At 33.8% G+C, this 22,081-nt stretch overlaps 4 protein-coding genes across 14 annotated transcripts in view; all 4 read left to right on the top strand.

The window, feature by feature from the left end:
• The window catches only part of LOC143915157 (uncharacterized), a 510,169-nt gene that overhangs the window by 83,092 nt on the left and 404,996 nt on the right, over positions 1-22,081 (top strand). The window lies entirely within an intron of this gene.
• On the top strand, positions 1,162-15,562 carry LOC143915141 (uncharacterized). 6 transcript variants are annotated; one of them, XM_077435597.1, is made up of 7 exons: positions 1,162-1,337; positions 1,423-1,584; positions 1,657-1,836; positions 2,045-2,176; positions 2,484-2,609; positions 2,754-2,879; positions 2,960-3,873. In XM_077435597.1, the coding sequence occupies exons 1-7, from the start codon at positions 1,251-1,253 to the stop codon at positions 3,791-3,793; spliced, it is 1,647 nt and encodes a 548-aa protein (XP_077291723.1). In that variant the 5' UTR covers positions 1,162-1,250; the 3' UTR covers positions 3,794-3,873. The 6 variants fall into 6 exon arrangements, with proteins under 6 accessions (XP_077291723.1, XP_077291726.1, XP_077291724.1 ...); XM_077435600.1 differs by having other exon boundaries at positions 1,182-1,337; positions 2,051-2,176; positions 2,960-3,874; XM_077435598.1 differs by having other exon boundaries at positions 1,184-1,337; positions 2,051-2,176; positions 2,478-2,609.
• LOC143915139 (uncharacterized) lies at positions 4,498-9,152 on the top strand. Of its 6 annotated transcripts, none has more exons than XM_077435590.1 (7): positions 4,498-5,656; positions 5,733-5,900; positions 5,958-6,203; positions 6,312-6,437; positions 6,568-6,693; positions 6,838-6,963; positions 7,033-9,152. In XM_077435590.1, exons 1-7 carry the CDS (start codon positions 5,546-5,548, stop codon positions 8,305-8,307), a joined length of 2,178 nt encoding a protein of 725 aa, XP_077291716.1. In that variant the 5' UTR covers positions 4,498-5,545; the 3' UTR covers positions 8,308-9,152. The 6 variants fall into 6 exon arrangements, with proteins under 6 accessions (XP_077291716.1, XP_077291717.1, XP_077291715.1 ...); XM_077435591.1 differs by having other exon boundaries at positions 5,733-5,888; positions 7,033-9,146; XM_077435589.1 differs by having other exon boundaries at positions 4,498-5,888; positions 7,033-9,146.
• Positions 16,099-21,147, top strand: LOC143915907 (uncharacterized). Its single transcript, XM_077436728.1, has 9 exons — positions 16,099-16,280; positions 16,357-16,518; positions 16,594-16,773; positions 16,994-17,125; positions 17,369-17,494; positions 17,621-17,746; positions 17,820-17,999; positions 19,664-19,795; positions 19,873-21,147. Exons 1-9 carry the CDS (start codon positions 16,149-16,151, stop codon positions 21,145-21,147), a joined length of 2,445 nt encoding a protein of 814 aa, XP_077292854.1. The 5' UTR covers positions 16,099-16,148.

Genomic DNA, 22,081 nt, shown 5'->3' with positions numbered 1-22,081 from the left:
CGTGATTTGACGAGATTACATGACGGTGTAGAACTTCCTACAACACGCAGTCCACATACATACTTCCTCCAGGTCAGTCTAAATACTTCCTACTCCTCCCCCCCCCCCCCCTATGGAGAAGGTTTCAGGAAGTCACCTCGACAGAACGGAAACCCACGTGGCGTGAACCACCACGTGATGTATTCCAATTAGAATTGGTGCCTAAGAATGCGCCAATAGATGGGATAGAGGTAACATAATAATAATAACAGTTTATTCACATGTCTACATTTAAACAATAAGAAAGAAATTTGTGTTCTAGGATATTATTATAATATAATCCGTTTATTAAGTTTTTTTTTAATTTTTAATTGCGGAAAATAAAAAAAATTTAATCACCGACATTATAAATCTTTACTTTTAGGTCTAATAAGCTTTGTGAAATGTGAATATAATGAAAAAATATTTAAATAAAATGTTGAAAATCTCCATGCCAGGTACGCCTGGTACTCATGAGCAGAGATCGGCGGCCGAGATGCCGCCATAAAATAAAAATAGACCTCTCCATTGTCCAAGATAGTAGGATAGCAAAAAAAAAGTGGTAATTGACAATAGTGAACCACTTTTTATGCATTAAAGAATTGTTACAGTCCATGAACTGTAACTGTTGCCGAGTGGATATAATAGCACACGGTAGATGAGGACGCGATGGCTTCATCAACACGAGCAGATGGCATTAAACCCCCGTTTCCACAGTATTCGTTCTGAGATTTCCAATCCGCCATTGTGCAAATAACCCGATTTGAAAAGCGTTGTAAGCTCGCAGGGGAGTTGCCGCTTCAAACATTGTCCACGAGCCAACTGTGAGTCTTCTTTGGTTCGACGCAAAAACCAGCACATCGACTAATTGCTGCGACCTCACTTTGGAGGCTCGCGGCGCGATTCTTATAATTAAGTATCTTAATGTAACTTAAAATACTAAAATTAAAATTAAGTCCCCCTCCCCTTTTTAGCTGAAAATGCTCGAAAGTTTTTTTACGTGCCCAAAAAGGTTTAAAGATTTGTCTGTTTTATATGATGAATGCTCAAAAAAATGTATGTGTTTTTTCGAAGTTTTAATTAATTTTTAGGGTTCTGTTGTTGAAAAAGTATGGAAAACCGCGATATTAAATCATTATAACAAGTTTTCTTTCTTCCCAGATGGCAACCCTGATGGAGTATGTAGTGGAGATGACACTTTGAGCATAGTGTTATTGTTTCTTGTTTTCGAGATGGAGGAAAGACTTTGCCCTTGTCCTGCTCCAGTCGAGTCCTCCATCGCCATCAATGGCAATCCTTTTCCACGGGTTCAGTTTCAGGTTTCAGTTTTTTTTTAGATTTCAGTTTCTTTTAAACCATTTATATGTCATTATATTCAGTCTCATTGCTACTTTTCAATCGCAGGTTAAGAAAGAAGATGAGCTGTCAGCTACGATATGTCCAGGTGCCAATCCACAGGCAACTGGTTGTAATTCTCCTGTCAATGACGATATACATGAACAAAATAATAAATCGAGTGCCTTCGAATGGAGTGAATCAAAACAAAACATCTGTTCCATTAAAAATGTGAATTTACCACTAAAAAACTAAAAATATTGCACCCAACTAAAATTATACAACATTCTTTTTATTTTACAGACGTGCGGAGGTAAAGTTACATCAAGTGATTTCAAAAAGGAAGATACTCACGACATTGAAACTTCGTTACCGACAGATTCCATTTATAAGAAATATCTCTCAGATTCTGAATTAAGCCATGAAATTAAATTCGAATGTACATCCGACAGCGAGTCTACATTACAACTGCACCAAGAAAATGTAATACAATATTCGAATAAGAGCATTGTTCTAAATCATAAAAGATCTCATTGTGGTGAAAATGTCATGCAATTGTCATTTGCTTTAAACTTAATACTTATTACACCTCAAAAATTTCATATTGTTGGAAAGCCGTACAAATGTGATATTTAATCGGAACCACCACCTTTTGCTTTGTCATTAAAAAGTCTCGTTGCTACTTTTTCAGTTGCAGGTTAAGACAGAATATGAATTGCCGTCAACCGATTGTAATTATTCAGTCAATGATGATTTATATAAACAGGAATCGAGTATATTAGAATGGAATGAATCTCAGCCAAACTTATCTTCAATTGAAAATGTGAGTTTGACAATAAAAAAATACTATACCCATTTAAAATTATAGGTTAAAATAAAAAAGAAAATGTAATACATTTCGAATATGAACATTGTTCGAAATCATTTGCTACAAAAAGTAGGCCTGCAAACCATTAACGATCTCATTGTAGTGAAAATACCAATCACACGCGATCTATGTTTAATGTCATTTGCTTTAGCCTTTTCACACATGAATATTTTCATACTAGTGGAAAGCCATACAATATGATATTTGTACAAAAACACCACCTTTTGCTTTGTCATTGATTTGTCTCATTTGTCAGTTGCAGATTAAGACAGAATATAAATTGTCAGCAACCAATTGTAATTATCCTGTCATTGACAATTCATATAAACAGGAATCGAGTGCCGTCGGATGGATTGAATCTAAGCAAAACTTGTTTTCTATTGAAAATGTGAGCTCACAAATAAAAAAACACTAGCTTTTTCACACAAAAAGTTAAAATATTAGCGAAAAAGCGTACAAATGTGATATTTGTACAAAAACACACCTTTTGCTTTGTCATTTTTTAGTCTCATTGCAACCTTTTTGGTTACAGGTTAAGACAGAATATGAATTGCCGGTAACCGATTTAAATTATCCTGTAAATGATAATTTACATAAACGGAAATCGAGTTCCTTCGAACGGATTGAATCTAAGCAAAACTTGTATTCTATTGAAAACGTGAGTTCACCAAAAATAAAGAAAAAGCACAAAATATTATACAGATTTAAAATCTACATTATTTTTTTATAATTTTATAGATGTGCGGAGGACAAGTAACTAGAAGCGATTTTAAAATGAACAGTAATGACAATATTGAATCCATATTACCGACAACTTCCAATTATAAAAAATGTGTCTCAAATTCTGAATCGAGCTATGAAATGCATTTCGAACATACATCGAATGGCGAGTCTACATTGCAACTTTACCAAGAAAAAGTAATACAATTCGAAAATGAACATACCGGGGAAAAGCCATACAAATGTGATATTTGTTTTAAATCATTCGCTTTAAGCTATAGCCTTTTCATCCATAAAAAAGATCACCGTATTGAAGAGAAGCAGTACAAATGTGATATTTGTTTAAAATCATTTAATCAAAAATCTCAGCTAACAAAGCATGAAAGATCTCATAGTGAGGAAAAGCCTTTCAAATGTGATTTATGCTCAAAATCATTTGCTCTAAAAGCTTACTTTTTGAGACATGTAAAGTATCATAATGCAAAAAAGCGGCATAAATGTAATATTTGTTGGAAATCATATGTCAGGAAATCTGAGCTTGATTTACATAAGTTGTATCATCTTAATGCAAAACCGCACAAGTGTAACATTTGTCCAAAGTCATTTGTTCAAAAACATCACCTTATAAACCACAAAAGAACTCATACTGGAGAAAAGCCATACAAATGTGACATTTGTTTTAAATCATTCGCCATAAAATCTTACATTGCGGAGCATAAACGAACACATTCCGGAGAAAAGCCGTACAAATGCGATATTTGCTTGAAATCTTATTGTGCTCAATCTAACCTTCTGAGACATATCAAATCTCACACCGAAAAAATGTGTAAAAAGAATAAAACCCTCGTTTAATTTATATGTAAATGTATATATCTTTTCTTTAACTCTAATGTAATTTATTTAATTTGTAATAAAAATTGTGTCTGCATATTTTTTTATGACTGTTTAATCCTGGTGCACCGCCATTTTTTCTCATGGTCAAAAGTGCACCGCCACTTCGAAAAGCTTAAGAACCATAAATATAGTTGATCATTTGCTAGCAGGTTTAAAAACATGAGATCAATTTCTAGAAAGCAAACTATCTACTCTTGTATTACCGTCAGTATCTTCATTATTAGTGGATTATCTCTTGTAAGCAGTCAGTTACTTAAGTTTCAGGGAAATAATGTTATGTTTTGAAAGCTTATTTATATACATATATGTATACTTAAAGCTTCTAAGTATATAAAGTTAGTTCGAAGCTTTCAATATTTGAACGCCACTCAATTTTTTATTGCATACCTCCTTTACGTTTCACTTACGATTACAATTCAGGAAAAAGTTTACCTCTTATCCGATCATTTTCATTCTTTGCCATATTGCTCATTTTGGTCATCAATATAAGTAAATGGAGTCTCCGCCATTACGATAGAGATAAAATATCGTATAAGAAGCATTTCAGGTCCGAAGATTTTTAATCTCGGTGACAGTTGGTAGTCATTAATTTTATACATAGATGGCGATAGTAAAAGAAAATATTGGTGTTTTTATTCAAAATATTTTTTTTTTTTACTAATACTGTTTTTATCACTCGTTTAATAAATGACAATAATGTATTTAATTTTATAATATCCTTTTCCTCGAAGTGAATAAATGCTATTTGATAGTTTAAAATAGATTATAAATGGTGGAGAGGGGGAGTTAGCAAAAATATTTTTGACACAGGCAGTAGAGTTCCTCGAGGCAGGCTTATATAGACTACTGGAGGTCATGGGAATTCCAATAACGTTCAGTATATTTCACGTACCGGACGGCATAAAGGAGTAATACCATATTTTTTAGCTAATACTATCGTATGTCAGATAATAAGGAATATATGTAATTGCACGTGATCAGTTAGGGCGAAAACATAGCGATGAAAATTTCGAGTATTAACGTAAAATTTCAAAAGGATTTTCAGTCGATACACTGAATATCAAAATATGTGTGTTATTTATAGATTCTGAATGTACATTATAGGGCGGGTTAAAGGTTTCAACCGTTTCCCAACCTATGGAAACTCAGTTGAGCTTGGAAGAGGATCGTTTATTTTTGTTCAATTGTTACAATGATTATTGTATGTACGAAGAGGTTGAGCTTCGGAGAAGTGAGCTGGTTGAACTCCAGAGGTTCACTCTGGTGTTGGGAGCTGGTGCGTCGCTTTATATACGTTCTGGCTTGAAGCGTGCCGTGTGCAGATGCTTTGTCTCCTTCTTCAAGACACGTGTTGACCTGTTTTCGAGGCACGTGTCTTATAACGTGGGGTCAGCGCCAGGACGTCGTTCGTTTGAGAATGGGGTCGTGTGCCACGCGTAAACGATCAGTTTTCGTAAATCGGTCAACCAGTTTTCTCGTGACCGATTTTAGGGTGTGACCAGTTTTCTCGTGACGGTTGATCACGTGTGACCGATCTAGAGTGACCGTTTGTCCTGTGACCGGTTCACATTTGACTAGTAATCACCGAACCGTGGCAGCAAGTGGTTAAATCATTTAAACAAGTTCTCTTTTCTTCCCAGCTGGCAACCCTGATGGAGACTGGCAGGTGGAGATGACACTTTGACACATAAATTGTTTCTTGTTATCGGGATGGAGGGCAGACTTTGCCTTTGCCCTGCTCCAGCCGAGTCTTCTTCCACTGGCTTCCATGACAATCCTCTTCCACTGGTTCAACGGATTCCTTCCTGCTGTCAGCTGCGGGTCGGTTAAGCTTTCACTTTATTTTAAACCATTTCTATGTCAATATTCAGTCTCATTACTACTTTTTCAATCGCAGATTAAGAAAGAAGATGAACTGTCAGCTACAATATGTCCAGGTGCTAATCCACCAGCAACTGGTTGTAATTCTCCTGTCAATGATTATATGCATAATGATAAATCGAGTGCATTCGAATGGAGTGAATCAAAACAAAACATCTGTCACATTAAAGATGTGAATTTACCAGTAAAAACAAAACATTACTCACATTTAAAATTATATAACATTCTTTTTATTTTACAGACGTGCGGAGGTAAAGTTACATCAAGTGATTTCAAAAAGGAAGATACTCATGACATTGAATCATCGCTACCGACAGATTCCATTAATAAGAAATATCTCTCAGATTCTGAATTAAACCATGAAATTAAATTCGAACATACATCGGACAGCGAGTCTACATTAAAACTGCACCAAGAAAATGTAATACAATATTCGAATATGAACATTGTTCAAAATCATTTGCAAAACTTGTGTTCTATTGAAAATGTGAGTTTACAAAAAAAAAAAACTTTTTCACAAATAATTTTATTACTAACAGAAAAACGTGCAAAGTTTTGTCATTTATTAGTCTCATTTCTATCTTTTTGGTTGCAGGTTAGATCAGAATATGAATTGTTGGCAACCGATTGCAATTATCCTGTCAATGATAATTTATATAAACAGGAATTGACTTCCTACAAACGGATTGAATCTAAACAAAACTTGTGTTCTATTGAAAATGTGAGTTCACCAAAAAAAAAATCACTAACTTTTTCATACTAAGGGAAAACGTACAAATGTGATACTTGTACGAAAACACCACCTTTTGTTTTGTCATTAATTAGTGTCATTGCTACCTTTTTGTTTGCAGGTAAAGACAGAATATGAATTGCCAGCATCCGATTGTGATGATCCGATAAATGATGATTTATATAAACAGGAAACTAGTTCCTTCGAACGGATTAAATCTGAGCAAAACTTGTGTTCTATTGAAAATGTGAGTTCTCCAAAAAAAAAACATTAGCTTTTTCACACAAAAATTTTAATACTAAAAGAAAAAAGTGCAAATTTAATATTTGTACAAAAACACCACATTTTGCTTTGTCATTTATTAGTCTCATTTCTACCTTTTTGGTTGCAGGTTAGATCGGAATATGAATTGTTGGCAACCGATTGCAATTATCCTGTCAATGATAATTTATATAAACAGGAATCGACTTCCTACGGACGGATTGAATCTAAGCAAAACTTTTGTTCTATTGAAAAAGTGAGTTCACTAAAAAAAAAATATATATATACAGATTTAAAATCATACAAAATTGTTTTTATTTTATAGATGTGCGGAGGACAAGTAACTAGAAGCGATTCCGAAATGAAAAATAATGACAATATTGAATCCATATTACCGACAACTTCCAATTATAAAAAATGTCTCTCGAATTCTGAATCGAGCCCTGAAATTTATTTCGAACATGCATCGAATGGCGAGTCTACATTGCAACTGCCCCAAGAAAACGTAATGCAATTCGAAAATGAATATACTTCAAAAACTTGGCATGTGATCCATGAAAGATCTCATACTGGGGAAAAGCCGTATAAATGTAATATTTGTTTTAAATCATTCGCTTTAAACTATAGCCTTTTCACCCATGTAAAAGATCATGATGACGAAGAAAAGCCATACAAATGTGATGTTTGTTCAAAATCGTTTGCTCGAAAACAATACCTTGCATATCATAAAATAATTCATACTGGAAATACGTCGTACAAATGTGATATTTGTTTCAAATCATTTGCTCACAATTCTCAGCTTATCACCCATGAAAGATGTCATACTGGCGAAAAGCTTTACAAATGTGATATCTGTTCAAACTCATTTAGTCAAAAAGCTGGCATTGTGAGCCATATGGTGTCTCATGCTAAAGAAAAGCTGCATAAATGTAATATTTGCAAAAAATCTTTCTTACGAAAATATCAACTTTTCAAACATGAATTACAAGTTCACGTTCAAGTAAAACCTTACAAATGTGAGATTTGTTCAAAATTATTTGTCGTTAAATATGACCTTACGATACATGAACGTTCGCATACTGGGGAAAAGCCCTACAAATGTAATATTTGTTTAAAATCATATACTCGAAAATATCTGCTTACAACGCATGAAAGAACTCATAGTAGCGAAAGGCCTTTTAAATGTGATGTATGTTCAAAAGATTTTATTCAAAGAGCTAACTTTGTGCGACATGTAAAGTCTCACACTGCAGAAAAACTGCATAAATGTGATATTTGTTTTAAATTATTTGCTAGGAAATCTGACCTTGTTTCACATAAGTTATATCATCTCGTTGTAAAACCGCACAAATGTACCATTTGTTCAATGTCATTTGCTCAAAAACAGCACCTTATAAACCACAAAAGAACTCATACTGGAGAAAAGCCATACAAATGTGACATTTGTTTTAAATCATTTGCTATGAAATCTTACATAGCGATACATAAAAGATCACATTCCGGAGAAAAGCCGTACAAATGCGATATCTGTTTAAAATCTTTTGCTGAACAATCTAATTTTCAGAAACATATCAAATCTCACCCTGAAAAAATGTGTTAATATATAAAATCTTCGTCTTATGCTATCCAACTTCTCAATGAAACCATTGCTGCTGAGCCTGATAGTGATATTTTCCACCTCAGCGATCGTAGGTTATCAGAGATTATGTTAACCTATTTGTTTGATAGCTTGCGCTCATCATTGTATTCATAACCGAATGTGATGTATGAATGAAATTTTGATCTTCTCTTTTCCATTTGAGCCTCGCAGGGAAGCCTTGCGGCTGATTCTTGCATATGCAGGAATATGTAGGTGCAAGACATTCCCTAATTCGTATTTTATTTTTCGATATTCTTACTTAACCTTTGAAGGACGGAGCATCGAGATCGAATGAGTGTCCCGAACCGGAGTCGAGTAAGACCCCAGTATTTTTTAATCAAAATACAGCTTTTCTTAATACGAATGGGTTCAATATAAATCTTATTTATCATTTTATACATCAACATAAAAAAAGTTTTAGTCCTATAGCATGGTTTTGACTATATTTTTATTAAAAAATAACGATAAGCATCAACACGCAAACGCACATAGGTAAGGCCAACAGGCGACTGCATGACTCAATAGCCACACGCCAAAAGCGACGAAAACAATAGCTTACGAAAATATAGCTGTCTCTTTCTCTCGCATTGATTCATCGATCGACAAGAATATGCTAGCGAACAGTGAAAAACATGACTTATCGCTACCGCCTTTAAATTATACTTTGGAACGTAGAAATGTATTTTTTAACGATGTGTACCTTTTCTAAATCATACAAAATCTAATAAAATAAAATAAATTAAGACACTATTAGTTTAATTTTTATTTTGAAAATATATAGAATACATTAACATATGGATGTTTCCAAATATAAAAAAATAAATAACTAAAAGTACTCACCTGTAATTCAAGTCAGATGTATTCAACAAAATTCAAAATATTTTTAATTTTACAATTTTTTTAAATTAAGTTTTGTTGCGTGGACGTGAAGAGGGGTTTCCAGGATCGGAGAGAAAGACGCAGTAGTATTGTAGAAAGGGGTTTATTCTGCACTCCAAATGCTTTCTGATACTGACTTATTATTGAGAGGTAAATTTCTGTAGGCATGTAAAAATGTTGCTGGTCCTAATTTTCGTTCCTGTAGCTGATGTTCTCACTGCATTTGAAGATTTGATCGACAACTGTCCACTTCTGATGACCCCGTTGATAGATTACTGGGAAGATACTTACATTGGCAGATTAAGAAGAAGCCAACGCGCAATTCCAAGATATGCTATAAATATTTGGAATGTTCTAAGTCGGTATATATGTAGATAATCTACCTCGAACAAATAATTCGCTGGAAGCATACATTTCACTGGCACCGTTCATTTCAACATACAGGGAAATATTGTCATCCATCGGTCTACAAACTGGTGGAATACTTGATACAAGAACAGAATCACTGTTCCGATTAATTGTCGTATGGTCGGCTTTCATGGCCTTACGACCCACGAAAGCTGGCCTATGTATTTTTTTACTGGCCACACTAGACACGGCCAGTTCAAGGGAATTATACCCAAGCATGCCCAAAAGGAAAGGAGTAGGGTAAAGATATGGGTAGTAAAAATTAAAAAATTGTACACAAAAATTAAAAATTGGTCGAATTTTTGGGTGTGACCAGGTTTTTTTGTGACTAATTTTCGGGTGTGACGAGTTTTCTCGTGACCAGTTTTAGTGTCACGGGTGATCACGTGTGACCGATTATCCTGTGACCTGTTCACGTTCGACTAGTTATCACTAAGGCCCGGACCCAGAGTGTGCCGCGTATTGTTCAAATGTTGTAAATGCATTGTTAAAGGTTTGCCGAGCCTTTTTTACAAAGAATTTACAACAACGGAACAATGAGCTTGGCTATCCTACCTCTAGTTATCACCGAACCGACCGGTTCACATTTGACTAGTAATCACCGAACCGACCCATTAAATCAATTAAACAAGTTCTCTTTTTTTCCCAGCTGGCAACCCTGATGGAGGCTGACAGGTGGAGGTGACACTTTGAGCGGCGCCTTATTGTTGTTTCTTGTTTTCGAGATGGAGGACAGACTTTGCCTTTGCCCTGCTCCAGCCGAGTCTTCTTCCACTGGCTTCCATGACAATCCTCTTCCACTGGTTCAACGGATTCCTACCTGCTGTCAGCTGCGGGTCGGTTAAGCTTTCACTTTCTTTTAAACCATTTCTATGTCAATATTCAGTCTCATTACTACTTTTTCAATCGCAGGTTAAGAAAGAAGATGAACTGTCAGCTACAATATGTCCAGGTGATAATCCACAGGCAACTGGTTGTAATTCTCCTGTCAATGACGATATACATGAACAAAATAATAAATCGAGTGCCTTCGAATGGAGTGAATCAAAACAAAACATCTGTTCCATTAAAAATGTGAATTTACCACTAAAAAAACTAAAAATATTGCACACATTTAAAATTATACAGCATTCTTTTTATTTTACAGACGTGCGGAGGTAAAGCTACATCAAGTGATTTCAAAAAGGAAGATACTCATGACATTGAATCATCGTTACCGACAAGTGATTACAAAATGGAAAATATTCCATCAAGTGATTACAAAATGGAAAATATTCACGACATTGAAACTTCGTTACCGACAGATTCCATTAATAATAAGAAATATCTCTCAGATTCTGAATTAAGCCATGAAATTAAATTCGAACATACGTCGGACAGCGAGTCTACATTACAACTGCACCAAGAAAATGTAATACAATATTCGAATAATAACATTGTGTGGCAAAAGATCTCATTCTAGTGAAAATGTCATACAAATGTCTGGTTTAAGTCTAACTAAAGCCTTTTCACACCTAAAAAATTGCATACTGTCTGAAAGCCGTACAAATGTGATAATTAGTCTCGTTGCTACTTTTTCAGTTGCAGGTTAAAACAGAGCATGAATTGCCAGCAACAGGTTGTTATTATCCTGTCAATGATAATTTATATAAACAGGAACCGAGTACCTTAGAATGGAATGAATCTAAGCAAAACTTGTCTTCAATTGAAAATGTGAGTTCACGAAAAAAAAAATACACAGACACATTTTTTCTAGATCATGAAAACATGATCAGTGATAGATTCTGAGCTCGAATCGTTATTGTTACTATGTACATTGTATTTTTATTTTAACTATGTATTTTGTTTGCAGGTAAAGATAGAATATGAATTGCCAGCATCAGATTGTAATTATCCGGTAAATGATGATTTATATAAACAGGAATCGAGTTCCTTCGAACGGATTGAATCTAAGCAAAAGTTGTGGTCTATTGAAAATGTGAGTTCATCAATAAAAAAAAACTAACATTTTCACACTTCCAATTTTTAAACGGAAAAACGTACAAATTTGATATTTGTACAAAAACACCACATTTTGCTTTTTCATTTATTAGTCTCATTGCTACTTTTTTGGTTGCAGGTTAGGACAGAATATGAATTGCTGGCAACCGATTGCAATTATCCTGTCAATGATAATTTATCTAAACCGGAATCGAGTTCCTTGGAACAGATTGAATCTAAGCAAAACTTTTGTTTTATTGAAAAAGTGAGTTCACTAAAAAAAAATAATATTATACACATTTAATATTATATAACCTTGTTTTTGTTTTATAGATGTGCGAAGGACAAGTAACTAGAAGCGATTGCAAAATGAAAAATAATGACAATATTGAATCCATATTACCGACAACTTCCAATTATAAAAAATGTGTCTCGAATTCTGAATCGAGCTATGAAATTCTTTTGGAACATGCATCGAATGGCGAGTCTACATTACAACTGCACCAAGAAAATGTAATGCAATTCGAAAATGAACATTGTTCAAAATCTTGGCATGTGATCAATGAAATATCTCATACCGGGGAAAAGCTATACAAATGTGATATTTGTTTTAAATCATTCTCTTTGAAATATACCCTTTCAGCCCATAAAAAACTCCATCCTGAAGGAAAGCTTTACAAATGTGATATTTGTTCAAAAGCTTATTTAAAAAAAAAATCCCTTGCGTATCATAAATTAACTCATACTAGAAATACGTTGTACAAATGTGACATTTGTTTAAAATCATTTACTACCAAATCTCAGCTTATCACGCATGAAGTATCTCATACTGGCGAAAAACTTTATAAATGTGATATCTGTGCAAACTCATTTAGTCAAAAAGCTAGCATTGTGAGACATATTGAGTCTCATACTGCAAAAAAGCTGCATAAATGTAATATATGCAAAAAATCTTTCTTCCGACAACATCAACTTTTCAATCATGAATTACGAGTTCACGTTCAAGTAAAACCTTACAAATGTCACATTTGTTCCAAATCATTTTCCCATAAACATATCCTTACGACACATCAAATTTCACATACTGGGGAGAGGCCGTACAAATGTAATATTTGTTTAAAATCATATACTCAAAAATATCAGCTTACAAGGCATGAAAGATCTCATGGTAGCGAAAGGATTTTTAAATGTGATATATGTTCAAAAGATTTCACTCAAAGAGCTAACTTTGTGAGACATGTAAAGTCTCATACTGCAGAAAAGCTGCATAAATGTGATATTTGCTTGAGATCATATGCTAGGAAATCTGACCTCGTTTCACATAAGCTATATCATCTTGATGTAAAACCGCAGAAATGTACCATTTGTTCAATGTCATTTGTTCAAAAACAGCAGCTTATAAGACACAAAAGAACTCATACTGGAGAAAAGCCATACAAATGTGACATTTGTTTTAAATCATTTGCTATGAAATGTTACATGGCGACACATAAAAGATCACACTCCGGAGAAAAGCCGTACAAATGCGATATCTGTTTAAAATCTTTTGCTGACCAATCTAACTTTCAGAAACATTTCAAATCTCACACTGCAAAAAAGGGTTAATATATAAAAACTTCTCAATGAAACTTTTTTTCAAATAGTTTTTTACTTTTTGCCTTTTAGCTATCCAAAATCTTGCGTATGCACGATTTCTAAACTAAGGTTCGCAAATCGTCAATATGGGCTTTGCCATGATAAAAAATGGGAGAATCTTTGGTTTTCGATTTTTTTCCCTAAAATTATGTTTTCAAATCCTACGTATTCAGGGTTTCTCAACTGAGTTCTGCAAAGAAATATTTCTTATGAACAGTTAATAGACCAAAGTTCACAAACCACCTTCATGGGTTCTGCTATTCTGTATATGTATGTATGTACGTATAGGTATTCACATATTTATTGAACATTGATTTAAATTATCGTGCATTTCAACCAATTGAAAAAAGATGCATGTGCTGTTCTTATCACTTCATTTTCGGGTCTTCATATTCATACTTGTCTTATTTCAAATATACGAATAATAACAATTGTTCCATAATTTGAAATATAATATGCATTACTTTGTAACGTCTATTAGACTGTTTGCCGAACAACTTTGCGAACTTAAGCTTTTATACCTACCACTAGAAACGTATTTCCGAAATTTAATTCATTAAAAGCATGGAAGAGTACAAGATTTACAATCTTTTATTAGACCTACTCCACCGCTTCCTTTACTTTAACCCAAATTACACAAAAACATAAATAAAGTAAAAAGTCTATTACTAACACAAAACATAAAAAAAATTGGAACCTTTGGCTTACATACTGATATTTTTTGTATGATAGACAGATCTAAATATAATATATGATAGTTTCATTAAATGGTAAAAGTTGAGGTCGAATTTATCGAATAGCTACTGACAATAATCACCGAACCATTTTTTATTTAATTTAAAATAACCAAATGTTCCGTCAAAATTTCAATATTTGTTTAGGGTTCGGTTTCACACGTTGTTCTATTCGTCCAACAGTCGTCCTGCTTACACCCTCCATTGTTCCGATTTTCCGTTGGGAAAACCCTCCCGTTTTTATTAAAGTGTTAATACGTGCAATTTTTTCTTTAAAAAGATCTGAATTCGACCCATCTAAAAAAACCAATAAAATTTTCACAAGCAATTTAAAATATAAAATTTTGAGATATTTGTAGGAATCCCGTCACACAAGCGGAAATTAACATATTAAAACAAATAAATAAATAAGCGTCAACACCCAACACGATCACTCTAAGAACGTAAACACTTGTACGTGTTCGTCATCACTAGTCACCGGACCCAGAAGGTGCCGCGTATTGTTCAAAGGTTGTAAATGCATTGTTAAAGGTTTGCCGAACCTTTTTTACAAAGGATTTACAACAATGGAACAATGGATAGCTCTGTGACTATCCTACCTCTAGTCATCACACAGTCGCAAGATGGTACTTCCTGTCAACAAGTCACACGTGCACTCCCAAACGCATATAAAACGAAGTCCAACCCAGATAAATTCAGTCAAACTTCAGCAACCCCCACGACAACACTCAACAGTCAGACAACAAACAACACTTAGCTGAATCCAGAAACTTCTCAACCTAGACGGATCCAGAGACAACGACACTTAGCTGAATTCCGAAACTACAACATATTTATACACTTGTATACCAAATAAAAGACTGTATCCAAACATACAGCAGTATTTCCAACTTTGAACACAGACGAACCTGTCTATAAACACATGGTGACTAGTGGTGAAGAACACCTTCACAACTAAACCAGTCCCCATATATTAAATACCAACTTACCTTAAAAATATGATAAAGATGCAATAAAAGAAAAAAATCACTGTTTTTGACGAAATAATTATTAATCTTCGCGAGAACCCACGTCAACACCAAACGTAATTCACAAGTAAAATTACTTCTAACATCTTATTTTTGAAGGATAATGTACTGCTATTTTTTGTCAGTGAATAGAGTTGCCTTTAAGGATGAGCTTACAAAAAAAAATTTTGCCCAAAAAGTCCCATGCTGAGTTATTTATGACCGTCACAAATGGACGTACACACTGTTCAATCGGGCGCTCTAATTTCCTGGCGCGGGACTGTAAATACAGCTGCAAACTTCTAACTTGTTCCAGATTCTTGCTGAATTCTTTTAAAGTGATCCCAAACTATTGATTTTGGTCATACCATTTTCTAATGGGATGAAAATATGAATGAAACCAAATGATATTGAAAATAATTTATTCTCTTATATGAAAACTCTTTATATCCGAGATTCCGAATTCCGAAACTGTCGTAGTCCCAGATGGGTCTACGTGACGAGACAGAATGTTAAATTAAAGAAAACACAAATATCGGAAGGCAAAGATCGAAAATCGAAAGCTCTTAAGTCGAAAAAAAAAAAAAAAAAGTTGCATGGTAAACGGTACATACTCACTTAATTTGCGCGAGCAGGATACAACAGGAACAAGAGGAACAGGCTTTTCCTTCCGCATTCTGCGCACGCATATTAATACGGGAGGAAAAGCCTGTTCCTCTTGTTCCTGTTGTATCCTGCTTTCGTAAGTTAAGTGAGTCCCAGACGTTTGCCACTTGCAAACCGCGTATTTCGAACAAGCGATAATAACTAATAGGTTATTCACGTAAAGCATCCGACTCAAACACAAACCGGATATTTACAGTACTACATGAAAACGTTTTTAATTTAATTAATTTCGACATTGACTCAATGCGAGTATCTAAAAATTTGTCGATTTGAAAATCTGATTGATATACATTTTTTTTTCAATTTTCCCAAAATATCCGTCGCTCAAAGTTCCCAGGGACTAAACCCGGGTTTTTTCCCGTCAGCGCATCTCTAGTAGCATGCCCTATGAAAAATCGTGATAATAAATCATTAAAACAAATTCTCTTTTCTTCCCAGCTGGCAACCCTGATGGAGGCTGGCAGGAGGAGATGACATTTTAAGCAGCGCGTTAATGTTGTTTCTTGTTTTCGAGATGGAGGGCAGACTTTGCCTTTTCCCTGCTCCAGTCGAGTCTTCTTCCACTGGCTTCCATGACAATCCTCTTCCACTGGTTCAACGGATTCCTTCCTGCTGTCAGCTGCGGGTCGGTTAAGCTTTCACTTTCTTTTAAACCATTTCTATGTCATTGGTCTGTTTCATTGCTACTTTTTCAATTGCAGGTTAAGAAAGAAGATGAAATGTCAACACCGATATGTCCAGGTGCTAATCCACTAGCTACTGGTTGTAATTCTCCTGTCAATGATGATATACATGAACAAAATAATACATTGAGTGCCTTTGAATGGAGTGAATCAAAGCAAGACGTCTGTTCCTTTAAAAATGTGAATTTACCAGTAAAAAAACACTAAAAACATTATACACATTTAAAATTATTCAACATTCTTTTTATTTTACAGACGTGCAGAGGTAATGTTCCATCAATTGATTTCAAAATGGAAAATATTCACGACATTGAAACTTCATTAACAACAGATTCCATTTATAAGAAATATCTCTCGGATTCTGAATTAAGCCATGAAATTAAATTCGAACATACGTCGGACAGCGAGTCTACATTACAACTGCACCAAGAAAATGTAATACAATATTCGAATATAAAACATTATTCAAAATCACAAAAGTTCGCATTCTGGTGAAAATGTCATACAAATGTCTGGTTAATGTCATTTGCCTTAAACTAAAGACTTTTCACACATCAAAAATTTCATATTGTCTGAAAGCCATACAAATGTGATATTTAATCAGAACCACCACATTTTGCTTTGTCATTAATTAGTCTCGTTGCTACTTTTTCAGTCGCAGGTTAAGACAGAATATGAATTGCCGGCAACCGATTGCAATTATCCTGTCAATGATAATGTATATAAACAGGAATCGAGTATCTTAGAATGGAATGAATCTAAGCAAAACTTATCTTCAATTGACAATGTGAGTTTGAGAATAAAAAAACACTAACAATACTATACTCTAAAAATAACTTTAACAATACTATAAAAATTTTAATACAAACGGAAAAACGTAAAAATTTGATATACATATGTACAAAAACATCATATTTTGCTTTGTCATTTATAAGTCTCATTACTACCTTTTTAAGCCATACAATATGATATTTGTACAAAAACACCACCTTTTGCTTTGTCATTGATTTGTCTCATTTGTCAGTTACAGATTAAGACAGAATATGAATTGCCAGCAACTGGTTGTAATTATCCTGTCAATGATAATGCATATAAACAGGAATCGAGTGCCGTCGGATGGATTGAATCTGAGCAAAACTTGTGTTCTATTGAAAATGTGAGTACACCAAAAAAAAATAACTTTTTCATACTAAGGGAAAAACGTATAAATGTGATACTTGTACGGAAACACCACATTTTGTTTTGTCATTAATTAGTGTCATTGCTACCCTTTTGTTTGCAGGTTAGGACAGAATATGAATTGCCAGCATCCGATTGTAATTATCCGGTAAATGATAATTTATATAAACAGGAATCGAGTTCCTTCGAACGGTTTGAATTTAAGCAAAACTTTTGTTCTATCGAAAATGTGAGTTCAATAAAAAAAAAAGACAATATATTATACACATTTAAAATTATACAACATTGTATTAATTTTACAGATGTCCGGAGCACAAAGTACTTGGAACGATTTCAAAATGAAAAATAATGACAATATTGAATCTATATTACCGACAACTTCCATTTATAAAAATTGTCTCTCAGATGCTCAATCAAGTCATGAAGTTAAATTCGAACATACATTGAACAGCCAGTCTACGCCACAACTACTCCAAGAAAATGTAATACAATTCGAATATGAACATTGTTCTTAATTATTTGTTACAAAACGTAGACTTGCGAACCATTGTATCTCATTGTAGTGAAAATACCAATCACATACGACATCTGATTAAATTTATTTGTACAGTATACTCTCGATTATCCGGGCGTGGTTTATCCGGTTTGCGGATTATCCGTGCTTGAAAAATATTAATTAATTTAATTTTTTACTACTATGATTATGAGACGCACCGATTGATTGCGACCGTAAACACTCGTGTTATTTGAAACAAATTATGTCACACAGAAATGTTTTTCGTTCCCTTTCAAAATGTCTTTTGTACTATTGCGTTAATTCTTTCAATCGCTTTTGATCAGTGAAGAAGTAACAAGTGCGTGTATTCAGAGCAGATTTTTTCGTAACATATGTACGTATTTTTAATTATTTTCAATTGCTGATAAATTCTGCATCGAGTTTCGAGAATATTTGCAAAGGGAAAAATTGCAACCTGATCAAATATATAATTCAGGCTTGTACTGGAAGTGCTTGCAAAAACGCTGGCTTCAATGAGAGAAAAATTCACTCCTGGATATAAATCGTCCAAAGAAAGGATAACCGTCATGTGTTGCGGAAACGCATCAGGAATTGTGAAATGAAACTTTTGACGATTGAGAAAGCAAAGAAACCTCGATCTTTTAATGGAACAGAAATGAAAATCTTCCCGTCGATTATTATAGTCAGAAAGGAGCATGTATGGACAGGGAGATTTTTGAAGATCGGTTCAAAAAGAAATGGGTTCCAGAGGTGCAATATTTAAAAAAAAATAAGGGATTGATATAGAAAGTAGTATTGTTATTAGATAATGCTGCTTCTCATCCAAACGAAAGCATATTGAAAACAAACGATGGACTTATTGTAACAAAACTTTTGCACCCTAATGTGACATCATCATTCATCAATGAAACGTCTTTAGTCTTCTGAAAACTCTTGTTGAGCAAGATGACAACCTGATCAATTTCTGGAAAAAAATGACGATATTGGATGCTATACACGGAATAAAATCTTGGTCAAAAGTAGAGCCAGTAACACTTGTTCGATCGTGGAGAAAGATTCTTCCTGACATGGAAACACATTTAGTGGATTCTGAAGAGAATGAAGCATGTGATATATCTGAAATATGTGGATTAATGGAAAATTAAAAATGTTTTGAAAATATCGAGGAGTGGCTCAATCACGATTTAAGTGATCCGGATTTTAAACGCATGGATGATGCAGATACCGTTTCTTTTTTTTCTCAAAAAGAAGAAAATGAGAGTGACACTACAAGTGAAGAAGGTACCAGTGGTTACATTAGTCATAAAACGGTACAACACCAGTACTACATAACTACTAACGACCACTTATCTGCTTAACTATGAGTTTTTCTTAATAAATAATGAGTATTAAAATTATGAAACAAAAATTTGTGTTGTAAATATGATATTACATACATTCGAAACCAAGTTAAAATTTGATGATTCGGATTATCTGTGTTTTTCAATTATCCGTGATCTTCCTCTCCAGCGTAATCGAGAGTACCTATACTGTATAGCCTTTTCATACTAATGGAAAGCCATATAATATTATATTTGTACAAAAACAACACCTCTTGCTTTGTAATTGATTTGTCTCATTATTTTTCAGTTGCAGATTAAGACAGAATATGAATTGCCAACAACCAGTTGTAATTATCCTGTCAATGATAATTTATATAAGCAGGAATCGAGTTCCTACGAACGAATTGAATCTAAGCAAAACTTGTGTTCTATTGAAAATGTGAGTTCTCAGAAAAAAAAATACAGCACAAAATATTTTACGATTTAAAATCATACAACATTGTTTTAATTTTATAGATGTGCGGAGGACAAGCAACTAGAAGCGATTTCGAAATGAAACATAATGACAATATTGAATTCATATTACCGAACACTTCCAATTACGAAAAATGTCTCTCGAATCTTGAATCAAGCCAAGGAATGTATTTCGAACATGCATCTAATGGCGAATCTATATTACAACTGCACCAAGAAAATGTAATACAATTCGAAAATGAACATTGTTCAAAATCTTGGCATGTGATCCATGAAAGATCTCATAATGGGGAAAAGCCATACAAATGTGATATTTGTTTTAAATCATTCGCTTTAAACTATAGCCTTTTCACCCATAAAAAAGATCATCATTTTGAAGAAAAGCAGTACAAATGTGATATTTGTTCGAAATCATTTACTCAAAAATATTACCTTTTGGATCATAAATTAACTCATACTGAAAATATGTCGTATAAATGTGATATTTGTTTAAAATCATTTGCTACCAAATCTCAGCTTATCACGCATGAAAGATCTCATACTGGCGATAAACTTTATAAATGTGATATCTGCTCAAACTCATTTAGTCATAAAGGTAGCATTGTGAGACATATGGAGTCTCATACTAAAGAAAAGCTGCATAGATGTAATATTTGCAAAAAATCTTTCTTACGGAAATATCAACTTTTCAAACATGAATTACAAGTTCACGTTCAAGAAAAACCTTATAAATGTGAGATTTGTTCAAAATCTTTTTCCCATAAATATGACCTAACGACACATGAACGTTCGCATACTGGGGAAAAGCCGTACAAATGTAATATATGTTTAAAATCATATACTCAAAAACCTCAGCTTATAAAGCATGAAAGATCTCATAGTGAGGAAAGGCCTTTTAAATGTGATTTATGTTCAAAAGATTTTGCTCAAAGAGATAACTTTGTGAGACATGTAAAGTCTCATACTGCAGAAAAGCTGCATAAATGTGATATTTGCTTTAAATCATTTGCTAGGAAATCTGACCTTGTTTCACATAAGTTATATCATCTTGATGTAAAACCGCACAAATGTAACATTTGCCCAAAGTCATTTGCTCAAAAACAGCACCTTATAAAACACCAAAGAACTCATACTGGAGAAAAGCCATTCAAATGTGACATTTGTTTTAAATCATTTGCTATGAAATCTTACATAGCGATACATAAAAGATCACATTCCGGAGAAAAGCCGTACAAATGCGATATTTGTTTCAAATCTTTTGCTAGCCAATCTAACTTTCAGAAACATTTCAAATCTCACAATGAAAAATTGTGTTAAAAATATAAAATTTTCGTCTTATGCTATCCAACTTCTCAACGAAATCATTGCTGCTTAGCCTGATTGCGATGTTTTCCACGTAGGTTATCACAGATTATTTTAACCTATTTGTCTGGTGGTCTGCGCTCATTCATTATTTTCTTAATTAAATGTCATTTATGAGTGAAATTTTGATCTTCTCTTCCACTTGGGTCTCGCGGGGATGTTTTGTATTTGTGGCTGGTTCTTACAAATTGATGCTGGCTATAGGTGTTAGACATTCCCTACTTTGTATTTTATTTTTTGATATTTTTACTTAGTCTGCTATTATTATAAAGTTATTGTTTTTTATGATTATGTTTGTATGTATTTTTTGGGTCTACCTCACGGGACCGAAAGTGAAACGCCCGAAAACGCAAATATCGGAAGGCAAATATCGAAAATCGAAAGATCTTAAGTCGAAAGATAAAAAATGGGGTCTCTCCCCCCCGTCGTACATCTTCACTTAATTTGCGCGGGCAGGATACAACAGGAACAAGAGGAACAGGCTTTTCCTCCCGTATTCTGCGCGCGCACATTAAACAAGGCTGTATGACAAAAAGAGAGATAATTTCACCGCATGCCGCATATATATATATATATATATATATATATATATATATATATATATATATATATATATATATATATATATTAGGTGGGCTGAAAAGTTCGTAAAAAAAAGTTCGCTACTAGTATTAAATCCATATGATTTTTAGTTAGCCCTAACCTTAAAAATACACGTGTATAAATTTAACAGCTGTCGTACTATTAGTTTGTGAGTTATAGCATTTTGAGTGAAGCAACTTTTATTAGTTTGAAAAAATGGATAAAAAAGAATTTCGTGTGTTAATAAAGCATTGTTTTTCGGCGAAAAAAAATACTATTGAAGCCAAGGTTTGGCTTGATAAACATT

This window comes from Arctopsyche grandis, chromosome 8 (assembly GCF_051622035.1).
Source record: "Arctopsyche grandis isolate Sample6627 chromosome 8, ASM5162203v2, whole genome shotgun sequence".
Lineage (NCBI taxonomy): Eukaryota > Metazoa > Arthropoda > Insecta > Trichoptera > Hydropsychidae > Arctopsyche > Arctopsyche grandis.
Note: the sequence above shows the minus strand (reverse complement) of the source record. Positions and strands in the feature narration are given on the sequence as shown.

Coding starts and splice junctions, on each gene's coding strand:
- LOC143915139 (XM_077435588.1), top strand. CDS start 5,604: ATGACAATCCTCTTCCACTGGTTCAACGGATTCCTTCCTGCTGTCAGC. Junction 5,901..5,957: donor TTAAAGATGTGAATTTACCA/GTAAAAACAAAA, acceptor TTTATTTTACAG/ACGTGCGGAGGTAAAGTTAC. Junction 6,204..6,311: donor ACTTGTGTTCTATTGAAAAT/GTGAGTTTACAA, acceptor TTTTGGTTGCAG/GTTAGATCAGAATATGAATT.
- LOC143915141 (XM_077435594.1), top strand. CDS start 10,359: ATGGAGGACAGACTTTGCCTTTGCCCTGCTCCAGCCGAGTCTTCTTCC. Junction 11,045..11,214: donor TACAACTGCACCAAGAAAAT/GTAATACAATAT, acceptor CTACTTTTTCAG/TTGCAGGTTAAAACAGAGCA. Junction 11,347..11,485: donor ACTTGTCTTCAATTGAAAAT/GTGAGTTCACGA, acceptor TTTTGTTTGCAG/GTAAAGATAGAATATGAATT.
- LOC143915907 (XM_077436728.1), top strand. CDS start 16,149: ATGTTGTTTCTTGTTTTCGAGATGGAGGGCAGACTTTGCCTTTTCCCT. Junction 17,126..17,368: donor ACTTATCTTCAATTGACAAT/GTGAGTTTGAGA, acceptor TGTCAGTTACAG/ATTAAGACAGAATATGAATT. Junction 18,000..19,663: donor CACAACTACTCCAAGAAAAT/GTAATACAATTC, acceptor ATTATTTTTCAG/TTGCAGATTAAGACAGAATA.